This window comes from Ovis canadensis, chromosome X (assembly GCF_042477335.2).
Source record: "Ovis canadensis isolate MfBH-ARS-UI-01 breed Bighorn chromosome X, ARS-UI_OviCan_v2, whole genome shotgun sequence".
Classification (NCBI taxonomy): Eukaryota; Metazoa; Chordata; class Mammalia; order Artiodactyla; family Bovidae; genus Ovis; species Ovis canadensis.
In genome coordinates this window covers 23,668,229-23,692,326 of record NC_091727.1, presented here as the reverse complement: position 1 = coordinate 23,692,326, position 24,098 = coordinate 23,668,229, and the positions used below count along the sequence as shown (strand labels likewise).

Here is a 24,098-nt window from a genome sequence, read left to right as displayed (position 1 = left end):
AGGAGATATTACCAGAAATGCAAGAGAATAAAATAATTATAAGAGAATATTATGTGCATCTTTATGGTAATAAATAGAAAAATCTAGAAAAGTGGTCCTTAACCATGGCTACACATTGTCATCAATTGAGGAACTTAGAAAATTACTGATGCCTGAGTCCCTCCGTCTAGTCAAGGCTATGGTTTTTCCAGTAGTCATGTACGGATGTGAGAGTTGGACTGTGAAGAAAGCTAAGTGCCAAAGAATTGATGTTTTTGAACTGTGGTGTTGGAGAAGACTCTTGAGAGTCCCTTGGACTGCAAGGAGATCCAACCAGTCCATCCTAAAGATCAGTCCTGGGTGCTCTTTGGAAGGAATGATGCTAAAGCTGAAACTCCAGTACTCTGGCCACCTTATGTGAAGAGCTGACTCACTGGAAAAGACTCTGATGCTGGGAGGGACTTGGGGCAGGAAGAGAAAGGGACGACAGAGGATGAGATGGCTGGATGGCTTCACCGACTCGATGGACGTGAGTCTGAGTGAACTCCAGGCATTGGTGATGGACAGGGAGCCCTGGCGTGCTGCGATTCATGGGGTTGCAAAGAGTCGGACATGACTGAGCAACTGAACTGAACTAGAGTGAACTGAACTGAAGTCCCTTCCAGAGATTCCAATTTAATTGGTCTGGAGTGTTGCCCGGGCACTGGGTGGGACAAAGCCTGCCTCACGTGATTCTGATGGTTGACCAAAATTGAGAACCACTGCATTCTTAGTGGGCTTGGACCATATGGTCCATGAACCAGCATCACTATCTCCACGGAGCATGCAAGAAGTGCAGAATCTTGGACCCCACAGAATTAGAATAAGCATTTTCACAACCTCCCTCAGGTGATGTGAATGCACATTAATGTTTGCAGAGTACTGATTTAGAAGAAATGGATGATTTCCCATGGAAATACAGATATCAAAACTCATTTAAGAAGAAAAGTTGGTGGGCCAATTAAAGTAGAAGAGATCATTAAAGTAAAAACCTACCATTTTACAAATGCTTTCATGACTGAGTTCTATCGAGATTATAGAAAAGTTTCCAAGTTTATCTTATGGAGTTAGCTTTACATTAACATTTAAACCTGATGACAACAGTACAAAACAAGGAAACACCAAAATTATGAACACAGATACAAAAATTCTTTTAAAAAATACTAGCCAAATTTAAGTAACAATATATTTAAAGAACAATAAAAATTTCCTAAGTAGGGTACTTTTATCCTAGAAATGCAAGTTTGGTTTAACTTTTGGAGAAGGCAATGGCACCCCACTCCAGTACTCTTGCCTGGAAAATCCCATGGACGGAGGAGCCTGGTGGGCTGCAGTCCATGGGGTCGCTGAGGGTCGGACACGACTGAGCGACTTCACTTTCGCTTTTCACTTGCATACATTGGAGAAGGAAATGGCAACCCACTCCAGCGTTCTTGCCTTGAGAATCCCAGGGATGGGGGAGCCTGGTGAGCTGCCGTCTATGGGGTTGCACAGAGTTGGACACAACTGAAGTGACTTAGTAGTAGTAGTAGTTAGGAACCTATCAGTGTAATTCAGTACACTTCATTACATCAACAAATAAAGAGAAAATCAAGTAACTGTATCAATATGTGGCTAAAAGACATTTGATAACATTAGTTATTCCTAATAAAGTCTCTAAGTAAAATAATAGTGGACAGAAACTAACTTTGATAAACATGTTTTCCAAAACCAACATTATACTAAGTGGTTAAATGCTGGACTGTTGCCATTAAAAGCAGGAGTAACACAGAAATGTCTGCTGTAACATATATAGTATTCGGCATTGTTTTAGAAGTTCTAGCTAACATAAAATAGAAAATGGGAATGATTGACATCTTTTTGCAATATGACTGCAAACATAGAAATTCAAGACTACTAAAACAAATTAGAATTGAGACTGTCATGTGGTAAAGTAGCTAGGTCTATGAAAAATATATAAAGATCAATAGATGCTTTAATAGTATCTAAGTTGACTAAACTATGGTGAGTACAATCTCTGGCAAGTTTTTCAGCTGTTAAAGAGAATGAGAGAGAGCTCAGTCTGTTTTCCCAAAGGGATAGATATGATATACTATGTGACTTATAGAGAGGCACAGTCTTATTTTGGTCAAAAAAAATTTACATTCCTCCAAACGTGGTGGCTCAGAGGTTAAAGCGTCTGCCTGCAATGCAGGAGACCTGGGTTCGATACCTGGGTCGGGAAGATCCCCTGGAGAAGGAAATGGCAACCCACTTCAGTATTCTTGCCTGGAGAATCCCATGGACGGAGGAGCCTGGTGGGCTACAGTCCACGGGGTCGCAAAGAGTCGGACACGACTGAGTGACTTCACAATTCACAAAAACGTCCTCTTGCTCTGTTTACCTATTTATCTCTGTACAGTTTTGTATGAGCATGAAGGGAAGGCATACAGTCTATTAACTATGATTACCTTAAGAAAATTGGCTTGAAGGAAGTGTAGAGATGACACCATTAAGCTGCCTTTATACGACATGTTACAATAACATGCGTTTTATAACCTAAAAATGTAACAAAATTAAAACTCAGTAAAGATTTTATTTTCTCTGCGCTGTGTCTTCGTCATGGCGCACAGGCTCCAGAGTGCGCAGGCTCAGTAGTTGTGCTGCACCGGCCCTAGCACTTCCATGGTGGCTCAGGGTAAAGAATCCGCCTGCAGTGCGGGAGATCTGGGTTCGATCTCTGGGTCAGGAAGATCCCCTGGAGGAGAGCATGGCAACCCACTCGATTATTCTTGCCTGGAGAACCCCCATGGACAGAGGAACCTGGCGGGCTACAGTCCATGGGGTCCAGAGTTGGACACGACTGGCGACATGGCCCTAGAGCACGCAGGCTCAGTTGCCCCCAGGGCATGTGGATGTTAGTTCCCTGATCAGGGACTGAACCTTCATCCCCTGCACTGAACACAGATTCTTAAACACTGGATCACCAGGAAATCACACAGTAAAGATTCATTTAAAGGATGTTCTGGATGGGACTTCCCAGGTGGCTCAGTGTAAAGAATCTGCCTGCCAATGCAGGAGACTGCAGGTTCAATCCCTGTGTAGAGAAGATCCCCTGGAGAAGGAAATGGCAACCCACTCCAGCATTCTTGCCTGGGAAATCCCACGGCAGAGCAGCCTGGCAGGCTACAGTCCACGGGGTCGCAAGAGTTGGACACAATTGAAGCAACTAAACCACCACCACCAATGTTCCGGGTAATAGGATAAAAGGGAGAGGCATTTTACTTTCTTCTCTGTACCATTCTGAATTTTCCATAGTCTCTCCAAAAAGAATGTGCATGAAAAAAAACCTTTTAAGTCAAACAATAGTTACAGAAATACTTGTTTAAAAATCACTAAACATACAACAGAATCAATGCTGTGGTTACAAAACACAAGATTTATGCATTAACAACTGAGACTGGAAGAAACAAAGAACAGCCCTTTAATAAAGCAAGTGTATTGTGGGTCACATACAATAAAAATAACTTGCAAGATATCCATCTTTGTATAGTTTAATAAATGTTCCCTTTAAAAGCTATTTTTTTCCTGAAGAAAAATTGAAGCATACTGCCCTGGGAGAAATAGGAACTAAATGTTTGAAAGTCTGTCACAACTTCCTCAAGAGAGGAAAAACCAACAGGAATATGCAAGGCCAAAAGTAAAGAGGGCAACCCAGAATTGGACTAACCCTTACTTTATGAGAATGGCTTAAGGGAACTTTGCTTTGCTTCCCCTGAGAGGGTGGGGAAGATGGCTGTTCCATTTCTCTGGTAGAGGGCCAAGCCATCTCTCTATAGCCCAGACGGTAAGGTGAACCCCACACTTTCAAGTGACTGGCTGCATTATTCAAGGCCTGGCGTGCTGCGATTCAAGGGGTCGCAATGAGCCGGACATGACTGAGCGACTGAACTGAACTGAGACTGGATGGAGGAAAAGATTCGGCCTCTGAGTCTCTCAATCCAGCTTTACGATGTGAAGCCACATACCCAGTGAGGGTGGTTTATGTCTGTTTTCAATGTGATTAGAACCTCCCAAACTCCATCAGATAGCTTTGGAATACCTCCCCTCATTTCAGAGTTCAGGCAAAGGGAAATGGGTTCTGCATTTAAAGTCAAACACAAGCATGAAGGAAAAGCAGAAATTGGCCTCTCTTGAAAAGTAAAATATAGGTCTAGTTAACTATTCCATTTTTGTCAATGGGTTTAGCTGTTTCTGAGTAATTCACATCATCAGTGAATAAAGACCATCCAGAAGTACTATGTAGGTTTTCTGTGCTGAACTTCCCTTGTGGCTCTACAGTATCAGTACATCACTACAACGCCAAATCCTTTGTGTTCACCAGTATTAGCAACCCAAGTAACCCGAGACCAAGAGACTAGGAAAAATCAAGGAAAATAATTCTTGATTATTTTTTACTTTGACCTCAAACTTGGTTGACTAAGAATTTGCATCAGAGGCCATGAAAAAGATTCTGAAGTCTGAGCAAGTGCAGATGCTATATCTAGGTATAACAGTGATACTTTCATCGGGCCTAGAAGTGATAAACTACTGAAGGAGTCACATTACTTCCCGCTTGTACTGTGTTGGGGATTAACTGTGTGATTTAAACCTCGTGTCCATGTATGTGTGTGTGTAGGCCTTGTCTACAGGCAACACTCCACTAGAGTAACTTAAAAATAGGAATTTATTTACAATAGCAAAGGTGTCAAAAATAACAGGAACAATATATAACAAATCCAAGAGTTATTTTATGAAAAAGGCAAACAATACATATACAAAAGATAAAACAAAATCCAAAAGGGCAAACTTAATGTGACCTTAACAGCTGCATATGTGGCAAAATGGTTTTTCAGATATGAATTACTTAAGTACTGCTGGGCCATTCAACACACACATTTTTCAGCCTTTCTTTTTTACTTGCTGAACCTTCCTCTAAATTCTATTTACTTTTGAGGAATGTAACTTTGGGGAGGCCATACAAGATTTATGAAGTACATACAGGATATTTACATGTATACTAAAAGATAGACTTACTGACAGGCTCACATCATTTCAAAAGGGGTATAAAGTGGTGTGAAAGTGAACGTATAAACTGAGTCCCACTTCACCATCACTGCTTCCTTCTAGGGCATGTGTGTGTGTTGTCTGCTACATAAAATTAATGCACCAGTAATCTTTAAAGTTCCTCAAGTGCTCTAAAGCAGTGCTTCCCAAACTTGAGCATGCATCAAAGTCATATGTTAAGACATGTTAAAACACAGGTCACTGACTGGGTCCCACGCCCAGTTTCTGATCCAGTGAATCTAGGGTGGGGCTGAGAATTTGCGTCTTTTAACAAAGTCCAGGTGATGATAATGCCACTGCTGCTACCAGGCCACACTTTCAAAACCACTGCCCTGAACTATCACCCTTTTAAGATTTCAACTACTCATAAACTTTTCCTTACACAAATCCTAGAATTTGTGAGAAATAAAGGAAATTGTTAATACTGAGATTTCCAGAGAAGAGAGCAGTACATTGTCCGTGGTTGGGATCAGACAAGTAAGATCAGGGGTTCTACCGTGATTAAGTTTTTCAGCATGGCGTGGTTTTGTCTTTTTCATGGCTCTAGACAGTGACATTCACCATGTCTTCTTAATCATTTACCTCAAATTTTGATTAGTGTTTCAACTATTAGAGAAACACTTGTTCCAACAGTTAAGTAACTGTAAGATCTCATCTTTAAAAGTGAAAGATGACTCAAATCTGTTTTATTATTTTCTTCTGACTCCTGATAACTTTTACCTGGCTTCTGAATTTATTATAACAATGACCATTCTCTAGGATGTTAGTGTCTACTAAAGCCTTCCAACTGTGTACAAAGGGGTAACTCTAGGGCAGGGCTTCTGCTGTGGAGGTGGGGACAACCCCACTGATTAAATGTGCTATTGGACTGATGCTGAAGTAAACTTTAAGTGCTCTCAAAAACCATTTTGTGCGTGGGGAAATTTATCTTGGGGGAATTAGAGATGCTAATAAAACAAATCCTTTATGAAGATAAAATAAAATAAGAATTTCAAGGACATGCTCATCCAAGGACTTCCCAATCACCTCTTAACTTCTCTGAAATGTTACTTGCAAATTTGCAGAACTGAAACATTAGTAGTATTTAAATCCAAGTCACAAAATTCAAAGCGATCAAGCATTGTGCATTACGCTGCTGCATGTAAGGAATTAAGAAATGGGGAAAGGAAAATAATCCACTGCTTTTGATGTTTATTGGGTTTACAAAAACTGTACATTTTTTTTTCTTAAGAAAAAGCATTAACTTAGTACTGGTATCAAATAGACTAAACATTAACAGGAAAATATTCTGATTTTTATTTTTGCACGTTATTCTCAAGTACACAATTACAATAATGTCACACATCCCTATATGATTTTCTTTTTACGTATTTTACTTTTTTTACAAAGTGTACAGAGGGAGGGACATACAATATTTAATAGGATATTTCTACAGAACAATAACTTATATTATGTCCTTGTAAAAATCTGTACCTCTTTAAAACATTTAACTGAAACATCCTTTTAGCTTTGCTAATCAAAATTGTTTTAAGAATTAAAACTAGGTTGTAACTAATGTCAGTACATAACAGTGACTACGATTTCAGTTTCTCTTTATACAGACAAATACACTTTATCATATTCACTTGACCAAACCCTTAAATACCTTTTAAAGGTTTCAATATTGTGCTTTAAAAAGAAAAGAACGGTGTATGATTCCAGACCATGTAAGAGAAATATAAAGTGTGTAAATTGTTGTGTTCTTTATCTTTCAGTTTATTTAAAAAAATATAAATGACCAATTATATTTTCTGTATTAATTTTTACAGGATGTTTTAAAATTAACAAATTTCCACTTTCATTTAAGTGTTTTCTTTTACATTATTTGTGGGAAAAATAAAAATTAAGGGAGATTTTAAAGGTTCTCACAAAAAAACAGACAGAGCTTTCAACTGTACTGCGGGGCAATGAATCACAAAATTGTTACTTTAAAAAAAAAAAAGCACATTACGGGGGGCAAAAGGGCACAGGCGTTTCTATGCCCTGGCTTTCACTGGCATTCAAGGATGGTGTTCATACCAGCCTAAAGCACTTGATTTAGAAATGGACTCAATCAATCTAGCACTTTAGAGGCTTGCCAAACACTATTAGATTTCTAACCCTAAAAATATAACTCTCGCAAAGAAGTATCAATGGCAAAGAGAAAGATGACAGCTAAAAACCTAAGAGCACAAAGGGGATAGAGCACCATAATGAAGTGGCAAGGCAGCTAACAAGTGGGGAAAGAATTCCAGAATCTCCCACAATGTGCCAGATACTCGTGTGTCAACAGCCAGTGTACTAAGGATTTGCTCAGTTGCGTCCGACTCTGTGACCCCATGGAGTATAGCCCACCAGGCTCCTCCGTCCATGGGGTTCTCCAGGCAAGAGTACTGGAGTGGATTGCCATTTCCTTCTCCAGGGGATCTTCCCGACCCAGGGACTGAACCCAGGTCTCCCTCATTGCAGAAGACGCTTTAACCTCTGAGCCACCAGGGGAGTGAGACCCCAAAACCTATTTTATGTTCTCCAAAATTCATCTTAACCAAATTCTAAGTAACCAAGTACATTCTATGTATTTATGACCCTGAATCATATCTATTTGTTAAAAAAAAAAGTTAACTCCTGAAGAAAAACACAACTGTGAAAGACTTGGTGATATTCCAAATAAGGCCTCAAAATTTTCTCATGCACTGAGAATACACCTTTACCTTCTAATCAAAGCCAACATGAGTGTTACATTTTTGAAAGGTTGCTAGCTGTAACGGAGAAGTAAACGAGCAGTCTCAACTTGCTAAGTGGAAGTCGTAATTAGCACCCATTCTGTGGTACATGGAACCGCTGCTTCCTTAGTCCCCTCCCTTGGTGACACAGAGTCCCCTCACCGGCTTCTCAGAGAGAACTGAGGGAGTATATATCTGGATACTCATTAGCTTTTCAGAAAAATATAAAGGCATGAAGCTGAAGTTATATGAAAACATTCTATGTAGAAACATCTTAAGTTCTATTTTTCAGTTACCAAAGATATTTAAAAGAAAATACCTTTACTCTTTAAAAATACTAGTGTCCTTATTTTCCTTCTAATTCTTCACCTGAGTAGTCTCTCCAAAGAGCATGATTTACAAAATGCTCTCTCATGCATCCCTGCATCTTTCGTGTTATTGTAAATTTAATACTTTTCATTATTATAGATTTTAAACAACAACTAATTGGGGTTGTGTGTATAAATATGTAAAATAAGCAATACACACGATACATGTCATATATATGTGCATATACATAAGTCAGGGTACATTTACATATATAAAGTTGCAAAAGATCCTATGAGCCACGAATTACCTCTAGGAGATTCCAAATGCAGTCCTCAGTTAAGTCTCATTTGTAGCACACAACCATTCCAACACAAAGCAGCACAGACAAAATACAACAGGATCAAGCAAAATTTTTCAATAAAGTTTTCTAAAAGTTTGCTATGCTGACAAAAGGTGTAAATACTCCAAAGAAAGCACCCCCTGAAAGGATATTTTGTCTGCTGAACAAAACGAAAGTTAAACCCGAACCTAGCCACTGCTCTTCACTCAGCAATGCCAGGGACGCAAAAGCTTGAATGAAAACTTTCATTGTCACGTGGTCTGAAAATATTAAACAAGAAGAGTAAATGACTTCCATGTTAGGATAATTAGACCTGACCATAAAATCTCCCATTTATGTTAGTAGATGTCTCTGACAATTTTATTGTGAGAAATTTATGGGAAAAAATAAGTCAACATGAGTACTTTCAGAGTTACCAATCTAAAATTACCTTAACTTTAAGTTAAATGGTCTTAGAAGAGTACCATCAAGGTAAGCAAGGTAAATATTTAAATAAATATAAAACTTCTAAGATAGAAAAATTCAGTATAGAATCAGGGATTACTTTATTAAAAGCAACTTGCTTGTTGCTGCTTTTCCCCATTTATTAAACAAACTGAATAGAATTCAGAACACACTATTGAACAAAATGTAAAAAAAAAAAGTCAACTAAAAGCAATAAATCTATTTGTACACAGCATAAATCAATATACAGTATTGTATGTGAACGAGACTGACTGGCTTTTAAAATGATTTTTCTGCTTCAAAGCCAACATCTCTACAAAAGTCTGCCGAAGTATTATTAGGGCAGGCCAACTTCTTTATGATGCCGCATTATGTGCTGGTTCTTTTCTGAAGGTCTTCGGAACCCTTTCTTGCAGTACTCACAACGGTGAGGGTAGTCTTTTGTATGAATGGAAATAACGTGCCGTTTAAAGCCTGAGGCATCTGTAGTGCTATACTCACAGTACTCACACTGATACACTTTCCTGCCACTGTGTGTCTTCATATGCTTTTTAAGCTCATTCTGTTGCCTAAATCCCTTTCTACATCTCTTACACCTAAACGGAAGATCTTTTGTGTGAACTGAGAGAATATGGCGACTTAGAACGAACGGATCTGCAATCTTAAAGTCACAATGTCTACACTGGTGCATTTTTTTACCCTTGTGGGCAGCCACATGTTTCTTGAGTTCTGAAGGCCTATGAAAGCCTTTATCACACATGTCACACTTATGGGGGTAGTCCTTTGTGTGAACTGAAATTATGTGTCGTTTCAAATCACTTGAGTTCGAACTCTTGTGGTCACAATGCAAACACTGGTGTGTTTTGCTTTCTTGGTGGATAAGAGCATGTTGCTGGACCTCTTTGGTATCTGAGAAAGTCAGAAGACAAATGTCACACTTGAATGGCATCTCTTTACTATGCTTAGTTTTTACATGCGTTTTCAAGTTAGAAGAGTCTGCAGACCTATATTCGCAGTACTGGCATTGGTACGGCTTCTCGCCAGTATGGATTCGCATGTGCTTTTTGAGCTCTGATGGATGACGAAAACCTTTACCACACTCCACGCATATATGAGGAAAGTTTTTGCTATGGACCGCCAAAAGGTGGCGATTCAGTAACCCTTGTTCAGCTGTCTCATATTCACAGAATTTACATTTGTGCATTTTGTTGGCTCCTTTCTCCTTATGCACCATTTTATGAGTAAACAAAGCCCCAGCATGAGAGAAATGCTTTCCGCACTCATCGCATTCAATGGCCTTCTCCGCCTTGCTGGTAAGCTTGTGGCTCTCCAGGTGGTTGTGTAAACTTATCTTCTTGTTGGTAGTGTAATCACAGTCAGTACAGCGGTACTTCTTCTTGGTAAGGTGTTCAGGATGGTTTTTCATGTGCCTTTTCAAAAAACCTCTTGACTTAAATTTTTTCCCACAAATCATGCAAGGATAGACAGTCAAGGGATGTCCATCAGGGCCAATAATTATTGCTAAGAAAGGAAAAGAAAGGAGCATGAGTGATCAAACCAAGTTCTGTTTTGGTTTCTCATTATTACATTTAGTGGGTCAGATTCTCTTAAAAAAAAAAAAAAAGGAAGAAGAATTTAAAGTGTGTGTTCTGAACATTATTGGACAAGTACTCCTATGTTAGTCTACTTGCTGCTTAACAATCCTTTTACAGTTTTTCAACATAAGAGATTAGCAGCCTCATCATGAAGGGAACCTGGTCTGGCAACTCCACTCAGTATGACTGTACCAATCTCACTCCCTTCAGCTTGGAAAAAATAAATGAAATAAATATGTAACTTTTACCAACTAGCAACTGAAGCTATACCAATTAAGAAATCGGTGGAAAATTATTGATAAAAAAGTTTCATAATCACAATTGCTGTTTTGGTTATTCTTAACAACATAACTTATGTCAATTTACAGTAAAGCTTAAAGATGTCTAAAAAATTATAGTATGCAAATCAGCATGTAAGAATAGACAGGAATATGCCACATGAACTGAAGTACTTGTCCTACTGCTCTGTAAATTATTCCTGCTTTATGCTGACATAATCAGATTCTTTAAATAGGTTCATTTTTAAAAAAAGTTAATGCCTATAACATATCTCAGGGATTTCTTTGCATAGCCACATAAAAATCACCCAAGTTTTGAATTTTTTAAATCTACATTTGATCCACTCACTGTTGTTTTTAATCCAAGGAAATCATTCATGAATATCACTGAATTCTTAAAATTATATTTTTAAATTCAATACACAAAAACTCTATGTGGTCTAGCAGCTAAAATGCCATCACAACACCTTTAAGGATACACACTAGAGTTTCATCTGAGAGCTCGCAAAGCACGCTGCGCTGTGGAACTCATATGCCCTCACCTGTTTGGTACTGCCTGGAATCAGGTCTTCTCCTTTTCTTTGGTTTTTGTTTAGCCAGTCTGCCAAGCCCAGCAGACTCATCTATGTGCAAGAGGGCACTTGCAGTGCCATTCCGGTTTTCAATTCCATCAGAATTATTACCTAACAATGTGCATTAAAAAACAAAATTATACAGTATTATAAAGAATTAGGGACTCTTTATTAACTATAACAACGAAAATAAGCCATGATACTCATGAATGACGGAAATTCCCCATTCTAGGTAATGGGTTTTATGACCACATCTATTATAGCAAGACTGTAAGAAAGGCCTAGCTTCCATACCTAAAAAATATATGTCAGCATTTTGCCCCATGGACTCCCTTGTTGTCTCCCCAAACTGTAAAGTCATGGGCCACATATAATCAAGATGAAAAGTTTCAGCTTGAAAGCTTGTGTACTTCTTGCACTACTTCCTTCTACGTGATATACACATGAAGGAAATTCCTCTTAAAAATAAAGGCAAAAAGTAGACTTTATAATCTTCCTCTATTCTTATTCAAATCAAATAACCCTTACAGGATGCTGGTATTTCAGATTTGTGAAATGTAAGACCACAGAAACTGTTTTCAATCATGAATTCACGTTAAAGAACCAACTCAATCCCAAGAGTTGCAACAGGACTTACCGTAAGCTGCTGCCCATGCTATTGGCATGAAGGTTTTGATTTCGTTGTCATCCATCTGCTGCTCATGGGCGGCAGCAGCTGCTGCAGCGGCAGCAGCATCCTCCTCTCCTACAATCACTTCCATATAAACTTCATCTGCAATTTCAGCAACATCTAAGTAGAAAATTTTAGAAACTTCTGTGACCATGTTTACAGAGATCACATATTTTCACGTGAATTCGGTTAATAGACAAGTAGAAAGAAGGTTCACATGTTATATACCTAGAACACAGCTTTCACATAGCACTCAATATTTGTTGAATGAATCATATATTTCTTGGCTTTTAACATAATTTGCTTTAAATTTTATCTTTCCATATTCTTTTCCATTATGGTTTATTATATTGAATACAGCTCCATAATTTGTTCTTAAAGCCATATTCTAAGCATACACAGTAAGTCATTGATGTTTCTCTTGGAATACAGCAGAATCACAGTTTCTATAATACTGCTATTTGTTTCCTCCAGTTACTGGCCATATTAAAAAAAAAAAAAAAGAGCTACAGGAACATAAAATTCTCTCCCACAAAAAGGCCACCTACTTACTTAAATCTTCATCTTCTTGCTGAGAGTCGTTGACAGTCATATAAACCATCTTTTCTCTTGGCACACGAATACTGTTATTCTGATCAAGTAGTTCAACTCCATGATCATTCTCAGGCTCACTCTCCACAATGTCTACAGTCCCACCTATCAGGGAAGATGACAGCTCCAAGAATCTATGTGAAAACTTCATTTCCACTTGTTTTACTTATTATATTTGCATACTTTTCTACTGCTATATTGGAATCCTCGCTTAAAAGGTTATTTTCAGAAAAGATTACAAATATTCACTGTCTAAACCACCAAACAGTAATTAGGGTGAAGTGTTTGATCAGGATGGATACTATGCTGAAGGTCTTCTCTTACCTAAGTCATCTTCTCCAGGGTCAGCTTTAAAAATGTACACCTTGATAACTTCAGGGCAAGTGCCATCTACTTTACAAGGATCGATCTCCGACTCTGCATCCATGGTCATTCCAGAGGAACCGTCATGTTCTATTTTGCCAGCATCATCCACTAAAAAGGGCAGGAAATATATAATAAATAATAACAGCAGATATTTAAATAAAATGTTACCATTTTAAAATGCCCGTTTTACAAATATAATCCCTTAACTTGATTCACATAAAACTGGATGATTTTTACCTCAACAAGTAGACACGCAAAACTGATTGTAACAGGTACTGGAAATGTGGCTAACTGCTAAGATAGAGCAGGGTCACGGAGGGCTTTGTAAAACCAGGCAGAGAGGTTCAGACTTGACTCTGATAGGCAGGAGGTTTCACAGTCTGGTCAGGTATGACAATCTCTCAGGAAACTTAAAAACAGGGGCACCGCCAAGCAGGTCTACAGAATCAGAAACTGCAGGGGTGGGGCCTGACAGATTTAGAGGTGCCCTGCCCCAGGGATTCTGATCAGCAGTTCAAGAACTTCTACTATAGATAGTGGATGAGTCTCACAGAGCTGGCCTAGAGAAAGGTGGCTTCTAAGGGATCAAGACACAAAGCAGAGATACCACTTTTGAGTCTACTGCAATAACGCAAGAAGGCCTCAAAAATCAGGACAGGGGTAGGATGCATGGGGAAGAGGGCTATCCTTGAGTTGTATCTAGGACTAAAACTGTAGAACCTGGAGCCCAAATTAAAACTGAACAAATGGATCTCTTCCATTGATAAAGCAGAATCTATTTTCATTATTCAGTCTTTTACCGAAGTAGAATTCACCTTCAGATTTTCACCTTGAAAATGTGTCTACTAACTTAAACTATGAAATTATTCTGAATATGAAATATTACAGAAGTGATTTACTTTAAAAAGAAAACACTTTGGTGGTCCTATTAAGTACTAAAAATTTCACTGTGATTTTAAAGATTCCATTAAAAATGAATTTCTAAAAACAGACAAAGAAAGCTTTCATAACATTGAGTCATCACACATATGATTTCTGTATAAGTGCCTCCTTCTAATGTTGTAATGAAGAACTAAAGTTTTAGAATAAGGCCTCTCCAAAACAGAAGAGCATAATTTCTGGAAATTAAGACCACTTCTAATAATAACTATCATTTGCATAGCATTTTGCAATTTCCTTAGCATTTCTATATAGTTTTATTCCATTTGATTCTTACCTTTTCCAGAAAAAGAAAGGAAAGCTCTGAAATGATATGTGATTAGCCCCATCAGTTAATAAGTAAGTGGTGGGAGAAAGAGTGGGCAGGTGCCTGTTTTTAGAACTTAGACCTTTGTCCTCATCCTCAGATTTTTAAAGAAATGTAGGTTTCACTATATAAAATTTGGTATTTAAAAAAAATCATCAATAGTCTCACTAACCAGAGATTGCATCATTAGTAAATTTCCTTCCTAGTTTTTTCTTTTAAAATTAATTTATTTTAATTGGAGGCTAATTACTTTACAATATTGTCAAGTCTTATGTAATAATCATTACAACCCATTTAGTATCTTAAAAGCTAAAGAAAAATTTGACTTATCAATGATCTTATTAGCAAAAGCAAAACTACAGCAAAATACAGGCGTACTTTACCCTTAGGTTACATTTTCTCAGAACTTTGTGGATACTGTTTCACTGTCTTCTAGCACTGAGTATTTCTGTGTGGATGTCCCTATAATACTTTATCCTCAAAGTTCCTAAACATCACTGTGATTATGACTTAGTAGTTTTATCATTTGGTCAACTTGAAAGAAAGATTTAATCTTTATTTCAGGAAAGTTCCTTGAAGATTCTAATCTTTATTTCGGAAAAATTTTTTCCATTATTAAGTATTTTTCTAGTTCAGTTAGTCCCTTCTTCTGGAATTTCACTTATGTGCACTTGTCTCCTTTATCTGTCTCCCATATCTATCCATCTTCCCCATAATCATTTATATCTTTTTATTTTTAACCATTTCATTTTTGTGATTTTCTAAAGCCAGGTATCCCTCTGCCCCTCCCTGGTTACATACTGAGGCATATTTATTCTTATAGTTACTTCTATGGTGGCTTTTATCTTGATCATAGTCTTACTTCTCAACTTCTGTCAGTTTACTATTTACCTCTATTGTCTTATAATACATTTTTTGAACCTCTGTATCTCATTCTCTGTGTTTTAAGAAATCACATTGTTTGCAATTTCATTGAGCCTGCAGGTCAGTGCTAACCAACAGAATTTTCTGTGATGACGAAAATGTTCTATATATCTGCACTAGCCACATTTGACTACTAAGCACTTGAAATGTGGTTGGTGCAATTTAGAAACTATGTACTTAAATTCATCTTGCAAAATATTAAATAAAATATTTCAGAGAGCTGAAGAACATGAATCTTCAAAAGGCTCACCATGCATGATAACACAACACATGAAAAAAGATCCACACCTAACTAAATACAACCTATGATCATATTTCAGACCAATGGGGATGAAAAGATGATCTGTAAAACTTTCAGGTGAAAAAGAAATATGTACAAAGAAATGAGAATCAAAATGGCATTAGGCTCTTAAACCAAACGTTGGATGACAGTGAAACATGCCATCACAAATTGTCAGGGAAAATTCGTTTCAACCTAGACTTCCATACCTAACCAAGCTATCAGTTAACTTAGAAGTTCACTTTTAGACTTCCCTCTCTTATCTTCCTCAAGAATCCTCTTTCTGAGGTTAAAATTTCAACTTTATTATATAGCCTATAAAATATTTCAAAGAATTGGTTATAATCTGATCTCCTTTAATTCTTGAAACTTTCCTAGAGAGGTTCAAAGGCTTTCTTAAGTGACAGAGACTTACAGGATCAGAGCCATTCAAGTGCCTACCCTAAGTTACAGTCATCTCCAACATGTCATCACAGATATAATTAGTGAAAAATATGGGCCAAATTACACTGCATCGGTCTAAAACACACAGTTAATTAAACCTAGTTAACCAAGAACTCCTTTCTTCACAAATTCAGGGGGAAGAGGAACGACTGCTACAATTCCACCCTATGCCTGCCTTTACCCAAAAACGCCCTGATGGGACAACAGGAAGGTTTTAAATGAAGCCAGTCCAGGGTTAGTCTTGCTAGCCCAATGGATGTCACCAACAGAGAGACTCTGTGTGGATGATTACTATGGCCAGTAGTTATTGACAGGCATGCTTTGTGCTGGAAGCCTGGTGTGCATACCTCTAATTCTCACAACCACACTGTCGGTCAGGTAGTATTACTGCCTTTTCACAAATAAGACTTTAAAAAAGTGAAATTAGTAATTTGCTCAAATTCATACAGCTCATAGGCAGCAGGCATAGCATCCAAATTGAAGGAAGGCTGGCTGACTCTAAGCTACACGTGCTATTTCCACACACCATTCTGCTTCTCTATCATCCCTATGAAAGGTCAGGTATGTTCTCTCTCCCTCTCTCCTGTCTCTCCACTAACCAACTCAAATTACCCCATCAAGTAAGCAGAGATCTGTCCCAAGAGCAAGGTATCAGACAGTTTTTGTCTAGGGCTCAAGCAGATAAATAGTAAATATGAATCACAAGCCAAATCTGAAGCTCCAACTGTATCTAAGACTTTCAAGATGTAGAACTTTTAACCCAATCTTTTTTGTGGTGGGGAGAAGGAAGGAACTACAACATTTTTATCTTATTTGAGCACTTTATCCTCTGGTAGTTCAGATGGTAAAGAATCCACCTGCAATGGAGAAGACCCAGATTCGATCCCTGGATCGGGAAGATCTCCTGGAGAAAGGAATGGCAATCCACTCCAGTATTCTTGCCTGGAGAATCCCATGGACATAGGAAACTGGCACCCTACAGTTGATGGGCTTGCAATAGTCAGACACGACTTAGTGCTATCTTTCTTTCTTTTGATTCAATGAATTCCTGAAATTTTTAATGAGAAGAATATCTGCACATCTGTTCATATTCTTCTTTGACCTATCAAGTAATGAATAAATATCACAGGAATTCAGATACACCATCATCTCTCATGAAGAGCATTAAAGCTGACTGCTAATAATGGCATCTCAGCATTCTCTATCACGGATAAAATCAGGCCATTCCTGTATATGTTTGGCACAAAGCCCTCTCAATCCTAAACTTCTGAAATCAATATAGGTTTTAAGTTAAAATGCAGCATAAAAGAAGTATCTTTACTGGGAGGCAGAAACAAGAGAAAAGCTAATTAATTACAAGACATTCAACTGGTTTGATTCCAAAGCCAACAGTTTAACATGATTATTACTTTGAAGGGAAAAGGGATGACAGTGTGGAGTAGAGGAAAACAGTGAAGATGTGTCTGTGTAACAGAGAAGACAAAAGAAACTACCAAAAGCCACCATCCCTAAAGCCAATTTAAAACCAATCCAACCATTTCATTACAGTAAATAGGGGGATAAGGACTTGTACTAATATATATGTTTTTATATTCTTTGAGCTTAGGTGTGATATTCTATTTTAAAAGAAAGAAACCAAAAAAAAGTAAAATTGCATTTTATTATTAAAATATGTATTTTTATGTACATATATAAAATATACTAAAATACAGTATAATAGCAGTTTGTATCCATTTGTATTTACTTTTTCAGGAAACATTAAATCTATATAAATTAGCAGAAACCCCAGGCCTACAAAAAAGATGATTATAAAGTTTAATAAAAATTTTGCAATTCTGAGCTCTAATACGAGAATCTAGTACACTGTGTCAACCACTACTAAAGAAACTTCTGGCTTTTTGGATAACCTTCTTGGAAGAGTTGACTTCTTAAAAGGGTAATAAAGAGAGATGCTGTGCAACTAAAGGTCAAACCAATGACATACATTTTACTCCTCAGAAAACAGGTTTAAGGCAGGGCAGAAAATGGAAAGACAAGTCAAGAATGGAGAGTGCTTTCTGATCCTTGTCCCCTCGAAAAGCACAAAGAACCCAACTCCCTCCTTTCTCCAGCCTTGCCCTTGGGTTGCCTAGTTGTGGGATACAAAATCTGGCAGTTATATTTAAAAATAGCATTTTCATAGTAAATAATGCATCTTACAAATAAACGTAAGTCTCCAAGCTCACCTGGCCCCGGCAGTTCAGCAATCAATCTTATAGGCTCTTAGCTTCCTATCCTGGCCCATCCCCATAAGATAAAGGTCTTTGCTACTACCCTTCAGCTCCCACCCAACCTCTGCAGGTCCTTCTATATTAGCAGGTGAATTTGCTACACAGAGAAAATAGCTCCCAACATTCAAACACTCCTTTTAAACTCACTGTCTCAGGCTCTCCAAATTTCCTGAACCTTAACTACCTCTCTCTCACTCTTCCTTTCTAGGACTCACCTATCAGCTTTCCACTACTGCCCTGAAACCTACTCTATTCCTCTTCTCTGGAACCTGCTCCACCTGTTAGTTCTTCCTTTATCTTCAGTCCCTGTTCAACAGTTTGTGTTCTGCACCTATAAACCTATAAATGCTCAATACACTTCCACCATCCAGCCAACGATCAAAACCTGTACTCATGCTTTTTCTGTCCCTTCAGTGACCAAAATGGCAATTTATACAAACTGCTTCACCTACTCCACCACTTCCACCAGCTTCTCAACCCATTATAGCTTATCTCCTCTATGTCCTCTCCACTGGCCCATGCTTTATTGAAACTATTCTAATTAAGATACCAATAACTTGTTATTATAATTTTTTGTTCCTTTCCATTTACAGTTATTACAAAACATTGGCTATATTCCTCATGTTGTACTATACATCCTTGAGCCTATATTATATCCAATAGTTAAAATAAAAATTTTTTTACAGATGGTAATATACATGAGGGATAGGATGGGGAGTGAGGTGGGAGGGGCGTCCAGGATGTGGGGACACATGTGTATCTGTGGCTGATTCATGCTGATGTATGGAGAAAACCATCACAACACTGTAAAGTAATTATCCTCCAATTAAAATAAATTTAAAAAATGAAAAAAAAAATTTTTAATTAAAAAACAAAGTTGCCTTTCCACAAAAATAAAAACAAAGGCTCACTGAAAAAGATACCAATGACCTCTTAACTACCTAAAGAAAACGGCCACTCCCTCCTCAGTGACTGACACTCTTAGAAATTCTTATCTTTGACAGTGTTAAAAACAGTCTAAAGATTTTTCTCTTCCTCTTTTTCCTAAACCTTCCTGATTTTCATGGGCTCTTCTGTGCCTACTTCTTAAATTCCCAAAGGATCAATACCTGACATTCTTATTTGATAAGCACTTTCTGGGGCCCACCATCCATTTCCAGATAGGACAGGATACCAGCTATATAATCTCTTGTCCTAAATTTCTTCCTCTCTAGTCACAAACTCTCTCAAAAGCACCAAATTTATATTTTTAACTTCCACAGAAACATCCACCAGATTGTTCCCAGCAAACAACCCAAACTTTAAACAGGTCCTAAATCACTTTCTTTCCACTGAATTTATTCCTCCTCCCAGGTAACAGCATAACCAGGCTGTTACCCTGGTATTCTCCCAAGGTAGAATACCTTAGGGTCCTCCTCGAATTCTTTCTTCCTTAAATCCCTACCCCTAATCTATCACCAAATCACATTCATTTTACTTCCTAAACTCTCTTAAATTGAACTTCCCTTCTATACTCCCACTATTATGAAGGTACTCGGATCTTGTCTCATCTAGGAACCATTTCGACTACTCTCTACCACTAACCTCTCCTCACCTATTCTTACTCCATAGTACTACTAGGATTATCTTCCTAAAATAAATTCAAGTTTCAAACAGGGTACTAATATTTTTCCTTGTCAGAATGCCAAAAGTTAAAAGGGGAAACAATGTCCTACGCTGGTCACAATGTAGGGAAATGGACATTCTCATAAACTTGGTGGGTGGAGTTAGTATGAGGGAAACTATCAAGGGAAATATAACCAGACTTGTAAACATGTGTACCCTTTGATCCATCAATACTACTTTTAGAAATGCATTCTAAGTAATTAAACAAAGTACACAAAGATACAAGTACATCCTAAGTTCCCATTATTCTCAGAAGAAGCCAAGACGTTTTTTTGACATACTATACCATTTTCCTGGAATGGCTCCCTCTCATCCATGACCTTCTTCATCTTGTTAAACTAAGAACTCATCGGTGAGTTCAAAGGTCAGCAACTCCATTCTGTCTCCACATTAATTTAGTCATACCTCTACATCATAGTGTGACCTATTTTTCTCGCCCACTGTAGACTGCAAGCTCTCCAAGAACAATGGTTTTGTGTGTTTTTTTATTTAGCATATATCCATATTCTTGGGTTTCCCAGGTGGTACAGTGGTAAAGAATCCACCTGCCAATGCAGGAGACACAAGAGATGTGGGTTTGATCCCTGGGTTGGGAAGATCCCCTGGAGAAGAAACAGCAACCCACTCCAGTAATTTTGCCTGGGAAATCCCATGCACAGAGGAGCCTGGCAGGCTATAGTCTATATTTGTACTATCTACACAAATTTCTGAAACACAGTAGAGGCATAATAAACGTGTTGGAGTGAAGGCATTTTTCTTCTTTTCACAAAAACAATTCTCTGATTTCCAAAATCTTAAGAACTTTTAAAAGGTATTTCCTAAAATGCTGGTGGATTCCAACATGTTCTATTAAATTAAATGTAACAGGTATTCAAACAAAGCAAACAGTCTCATAAATTTATATGAGCAAATAGTCTGTGAGTGTTGTTTGAATTTAGTTCCTAAAGGCACAGGAATTTCCACACTGGGTCAGAACTGTGGTCTATTCAACTGTGGATTTTATCTCTGACAGAGGCACCAAGAAACAGATTGTAAGACGACACAGCTGTCCTCCCAGATGTTAGAGGTGTGTTCCAAAACAGTTACTTTTCTTCAATAATCTAGTATGAGTCTGTCACATTTGAAATGTTTTGGAATCATCTGTTTAAATACTATGCCAGAGCTCTTTCCCATGCTGTTATAATAAACAGCATTTTACATACTGTATACGTATGTAAGTTGGAGAAGGCAATGGCACCCCACTCCAGTACTCTTGCCTGGAAAATACCATGGATGGAGGAGCCTGGTAGGCTGCAGTCCATGGGGTCGCTAAGAGTCAGACATGATTGAGTGACTTCACTTTTACGCATTGGAGAAGGAAATGGCAACCCACTCCAGTGTTCTTGCCTAGAGAATCCCAGGGACAGGGGGAGCCTGGTGGGCAGCCGTCTCTGGGGTCGCACAGAGTCAGACACGACTGAGGCAACCTAGTAACAGCAGCAAGTAAATAAGTATTATATAAGTAGTACTGTATATCCATATACAAGAATATAAGTAGTTTGATTACACATTTTTCTCCTTTTAAGTTTCAACAGGGCTCCTAATTCTAATAAAGGCTCGTAACAACCTAACCACATCCTTCATGATTTCACAAAGTTCAATTCTATTCCTTTCCACCTTCGTCTTTCTAGACAAAAGAAATTTCATCTTTTTATTGTGTCCTTAAAAAGAAATAACTCTATTCTGTATCATTTCAGTTTTCTTAAATTTTGAGTTGTCTTACAGGGTCCAGACAGAAACAACAATGAAAAAAGGTCAATGAGATTTAATTTAATTTTATAGAAGTCAAGAATATATCCTCCCAACCTAAGTTAGGAAAGACAACCTTTGAAAACACCTTTGACAATCACTGCACCACAAGACTTACAGGAAATCATAAGGTAGTCCTCACAGTTGCCTTTGTCATCCTCCTGCTGGTCCACAGGGATCCCGTTGGCATCTATGACTGCTTCTGAGGCACAATCTGCTACCAATACTTCTTCTGACACTACATCGGCTGTCAGAGGATCAGTGACGATTTCTGCCTCTACTACGCTATCATGAACAACGTGTTCAACGTGTCCAATGTCAGACACGTGTATGGATTCACTCGTCAAGACGTGTTCTGGCATAGACATTGAGGCTGAAGTAATATCAGAAGCTAAGACATCATCTGGGACTGTGCAATGTGCTAAAGACACTTCTTCTGTTACATCTGAGTCCAGCACTTGCTCAGGAATGATGACTGTTTCAGATACATCTGCTTCTTCCATGATATCTGGACATTGAACATCTTCTATAACAACGTCCTCGATAACATCTTGGATTACAACTGAGTCTGGGTCATCGGGAACAAAGTTATGCACAGTTATGTCTGAATCCACAACATCTGAAACAAAAACAGTTTCTTGTACTTCCACAACAATTTGATCACCATCCATGTGTGTAGCGTCAGCTCCTTAAAAAAACAAAAATTAAAATCACACATTTCAGGTAGACCTGCATGACTACCTCAATTAATACAAATGTTAAGTTCTACCAGGAAAACAGTCTAGAGCTCCTCAGTTGTCTCAAACATTAAGGCAGATTAAAGAAATAAAGAGGGAATCTATTTTTGAATCATATCAGAAATTAGAAATTCTTAACACAAGAATTTTTATACTCATCCCAAATCAACAGATAAGGAAATAACAGAAAAGCAAATTGAGATAGTCACACAAAAAAATATATTCATGAAAGTAATTTCCTAGGCTGACTAAAATTAAACCCATATGTACAGATACTTGAGGGATGATTATAAAAATTAGCAAGTAAAGCAACTTCAGGAGGTAAATATACCATTTCCCTCATTATATGTTTTTCACTTCTTTCCCTTCTTGCTCCATGTCTCTCTCAACTCATGTTTTTTCTTCTTTTCATCTCTCCCATGTTTTCTTTTACTTCCCTTCCATTTTTTCCCCTTTCTCCTGTTTTGTTTGAGGACAATATCCCACCAATATCCTCCATTTATGACTATAGAAATTCAGAAACTATCTTCTGAATCTAGAAAATAAAAAGGATTGGGCCATAAATAAAACCAGGGCTAGAAGGCCACAGTTATAGAGGAAAGACAACTGATTAAGGAGCCTCTGTGGAAAGGTAAGATGAATAAAAGTGTAGCTGCTCTGCAGCAGTGGAGGGTAAGGTTAGTTGGAGCAGGGCCTGACCCAACCTCACCAGGGTAGTCTGCCTCCATCCAGCTTCCTCCCATCTTCCCATATCCCAATCCCCCAGGCAGTTCCTCAGAATATAAGAAACCCTATTCTAGTCCACTCTGCAGTTAATGAATGAAGGTAGAGGGTTGAATCATTTGAAGCCCAGTGAGATTAAATGACTTCACCAAGATCACACAGTTTGCACAGATTATGGTGCTCAGTAAATATTACTCTGAATGAATGCCACAAATGAGAATCAAAATCAGATATCCTTGCCAAAAACATAATGTAAGACAAAACAAATCCAGTATCTTGGCTCCTGACCCAGAGAAAAGCAAACAATATTTTATAAAAGTCTTACCTAAAAAGCTATTCAGTCGATTAGTGCTTCTGGATGTGACTCAGACCAAGCTGAGTCCAAGCAGCTGCCTAACTCAATGACTGTATCAATGGCCAGGCCCGCAGAGACACACAGGGCTTTTTAAAAAAATTTTTTAATGAACACAAATAATCAACAAGGGCCAAAGAACCTTTAAAAATGTAAGACATCTTAAAGCCAGTTAATATTCATTTTAATTATTCCTAGAAATAACAAAGTGTTTGCTTTAATTCCCATAGAACTCACACAAAATGTTTTATACTGTTTTCAATATTCTCAATGTAACATCAAGTAATAGAGCACTGTAATCTCCATTTTGCAGGCATGAAAATGAAAGCATTTAGTGGCAAGAGTACCGGTTAAAAAATCTAAACCACAGGGCAGGATTTGGACACTTATTAGTTTTGTGACCTTGGGCAAGTCATTTAACCTCTGAGTTTAGGTTTCCTCATCAGTAAAATGAGGACAGTAGTATCTGCCATGCATACCTCACAGGACTGTTGTGATGATCAAATGGGAATATATGGGAAGTGTTCTGAAAAACTGTAATGAAAGGTTTCATTATTATTAGGACATATGGAAATGGAGGCCCTGGCAGATTAAGTGACTTGCTCAAAGATAAACAAACACCATAAGTGTTAACAATCAGGGCTAGCAACAGCCCTTCAA

At 38.0% G+C, this 24,098-nt stretch overlaps 1 protein-coding gene across 5 annotated transcripts in view; it reads right to left on the bottom strand.

The window, feature by feature from the left end:
- Window positions 1–4,705: 4,705 nt before the first annotated feature.
- ZFX (zinc finger protein X-linked) overlaps window positions 4,706–24,098 on the bottom strand; it is a 37,231-nt gene continuing 17,838 nt past the window's right edge. For 3 of the 5 annotated variants that reach the window (XM_070289863.1, XM_070289862.1, XM_070289864.1), the window contains exons 3-8: window positions 21,745–22,314; window positions 12,968–13,117; window positions 12,605–12,748; window positions 12,020–12,172; window positions 11,353–11,493; window positions 4,706–10,458 (exon numbers count right to left, since the gene is read on the bottom strand). In XM_070289863.1, the coding sequence (XP_070145964.1) occupies window positions 9,275–10,458; window positions 11,353–11,493; window positions 12,020–12,172; window positions 12,605–12,748; window positions 12,968–13,117; window positions 21,745–22,314 (2,342 nt within the window). In that variant the 3' untranslated portion in view covers window positions 4,706–9,274. Of the gene's footprint in view, window positions 10,459–11,352; window positions 11,494–12,019; window positions 12,173–12,604; window positions 12,749–12,967; window positions 13,118–21,744; window positions 22,315–23,917; window positions 23,977–24,098 lie in introns of those variants that run through there. The other 2 variants (XM_070289866.1, XM_070289865.1) reach the window with 2 other exon arrangements.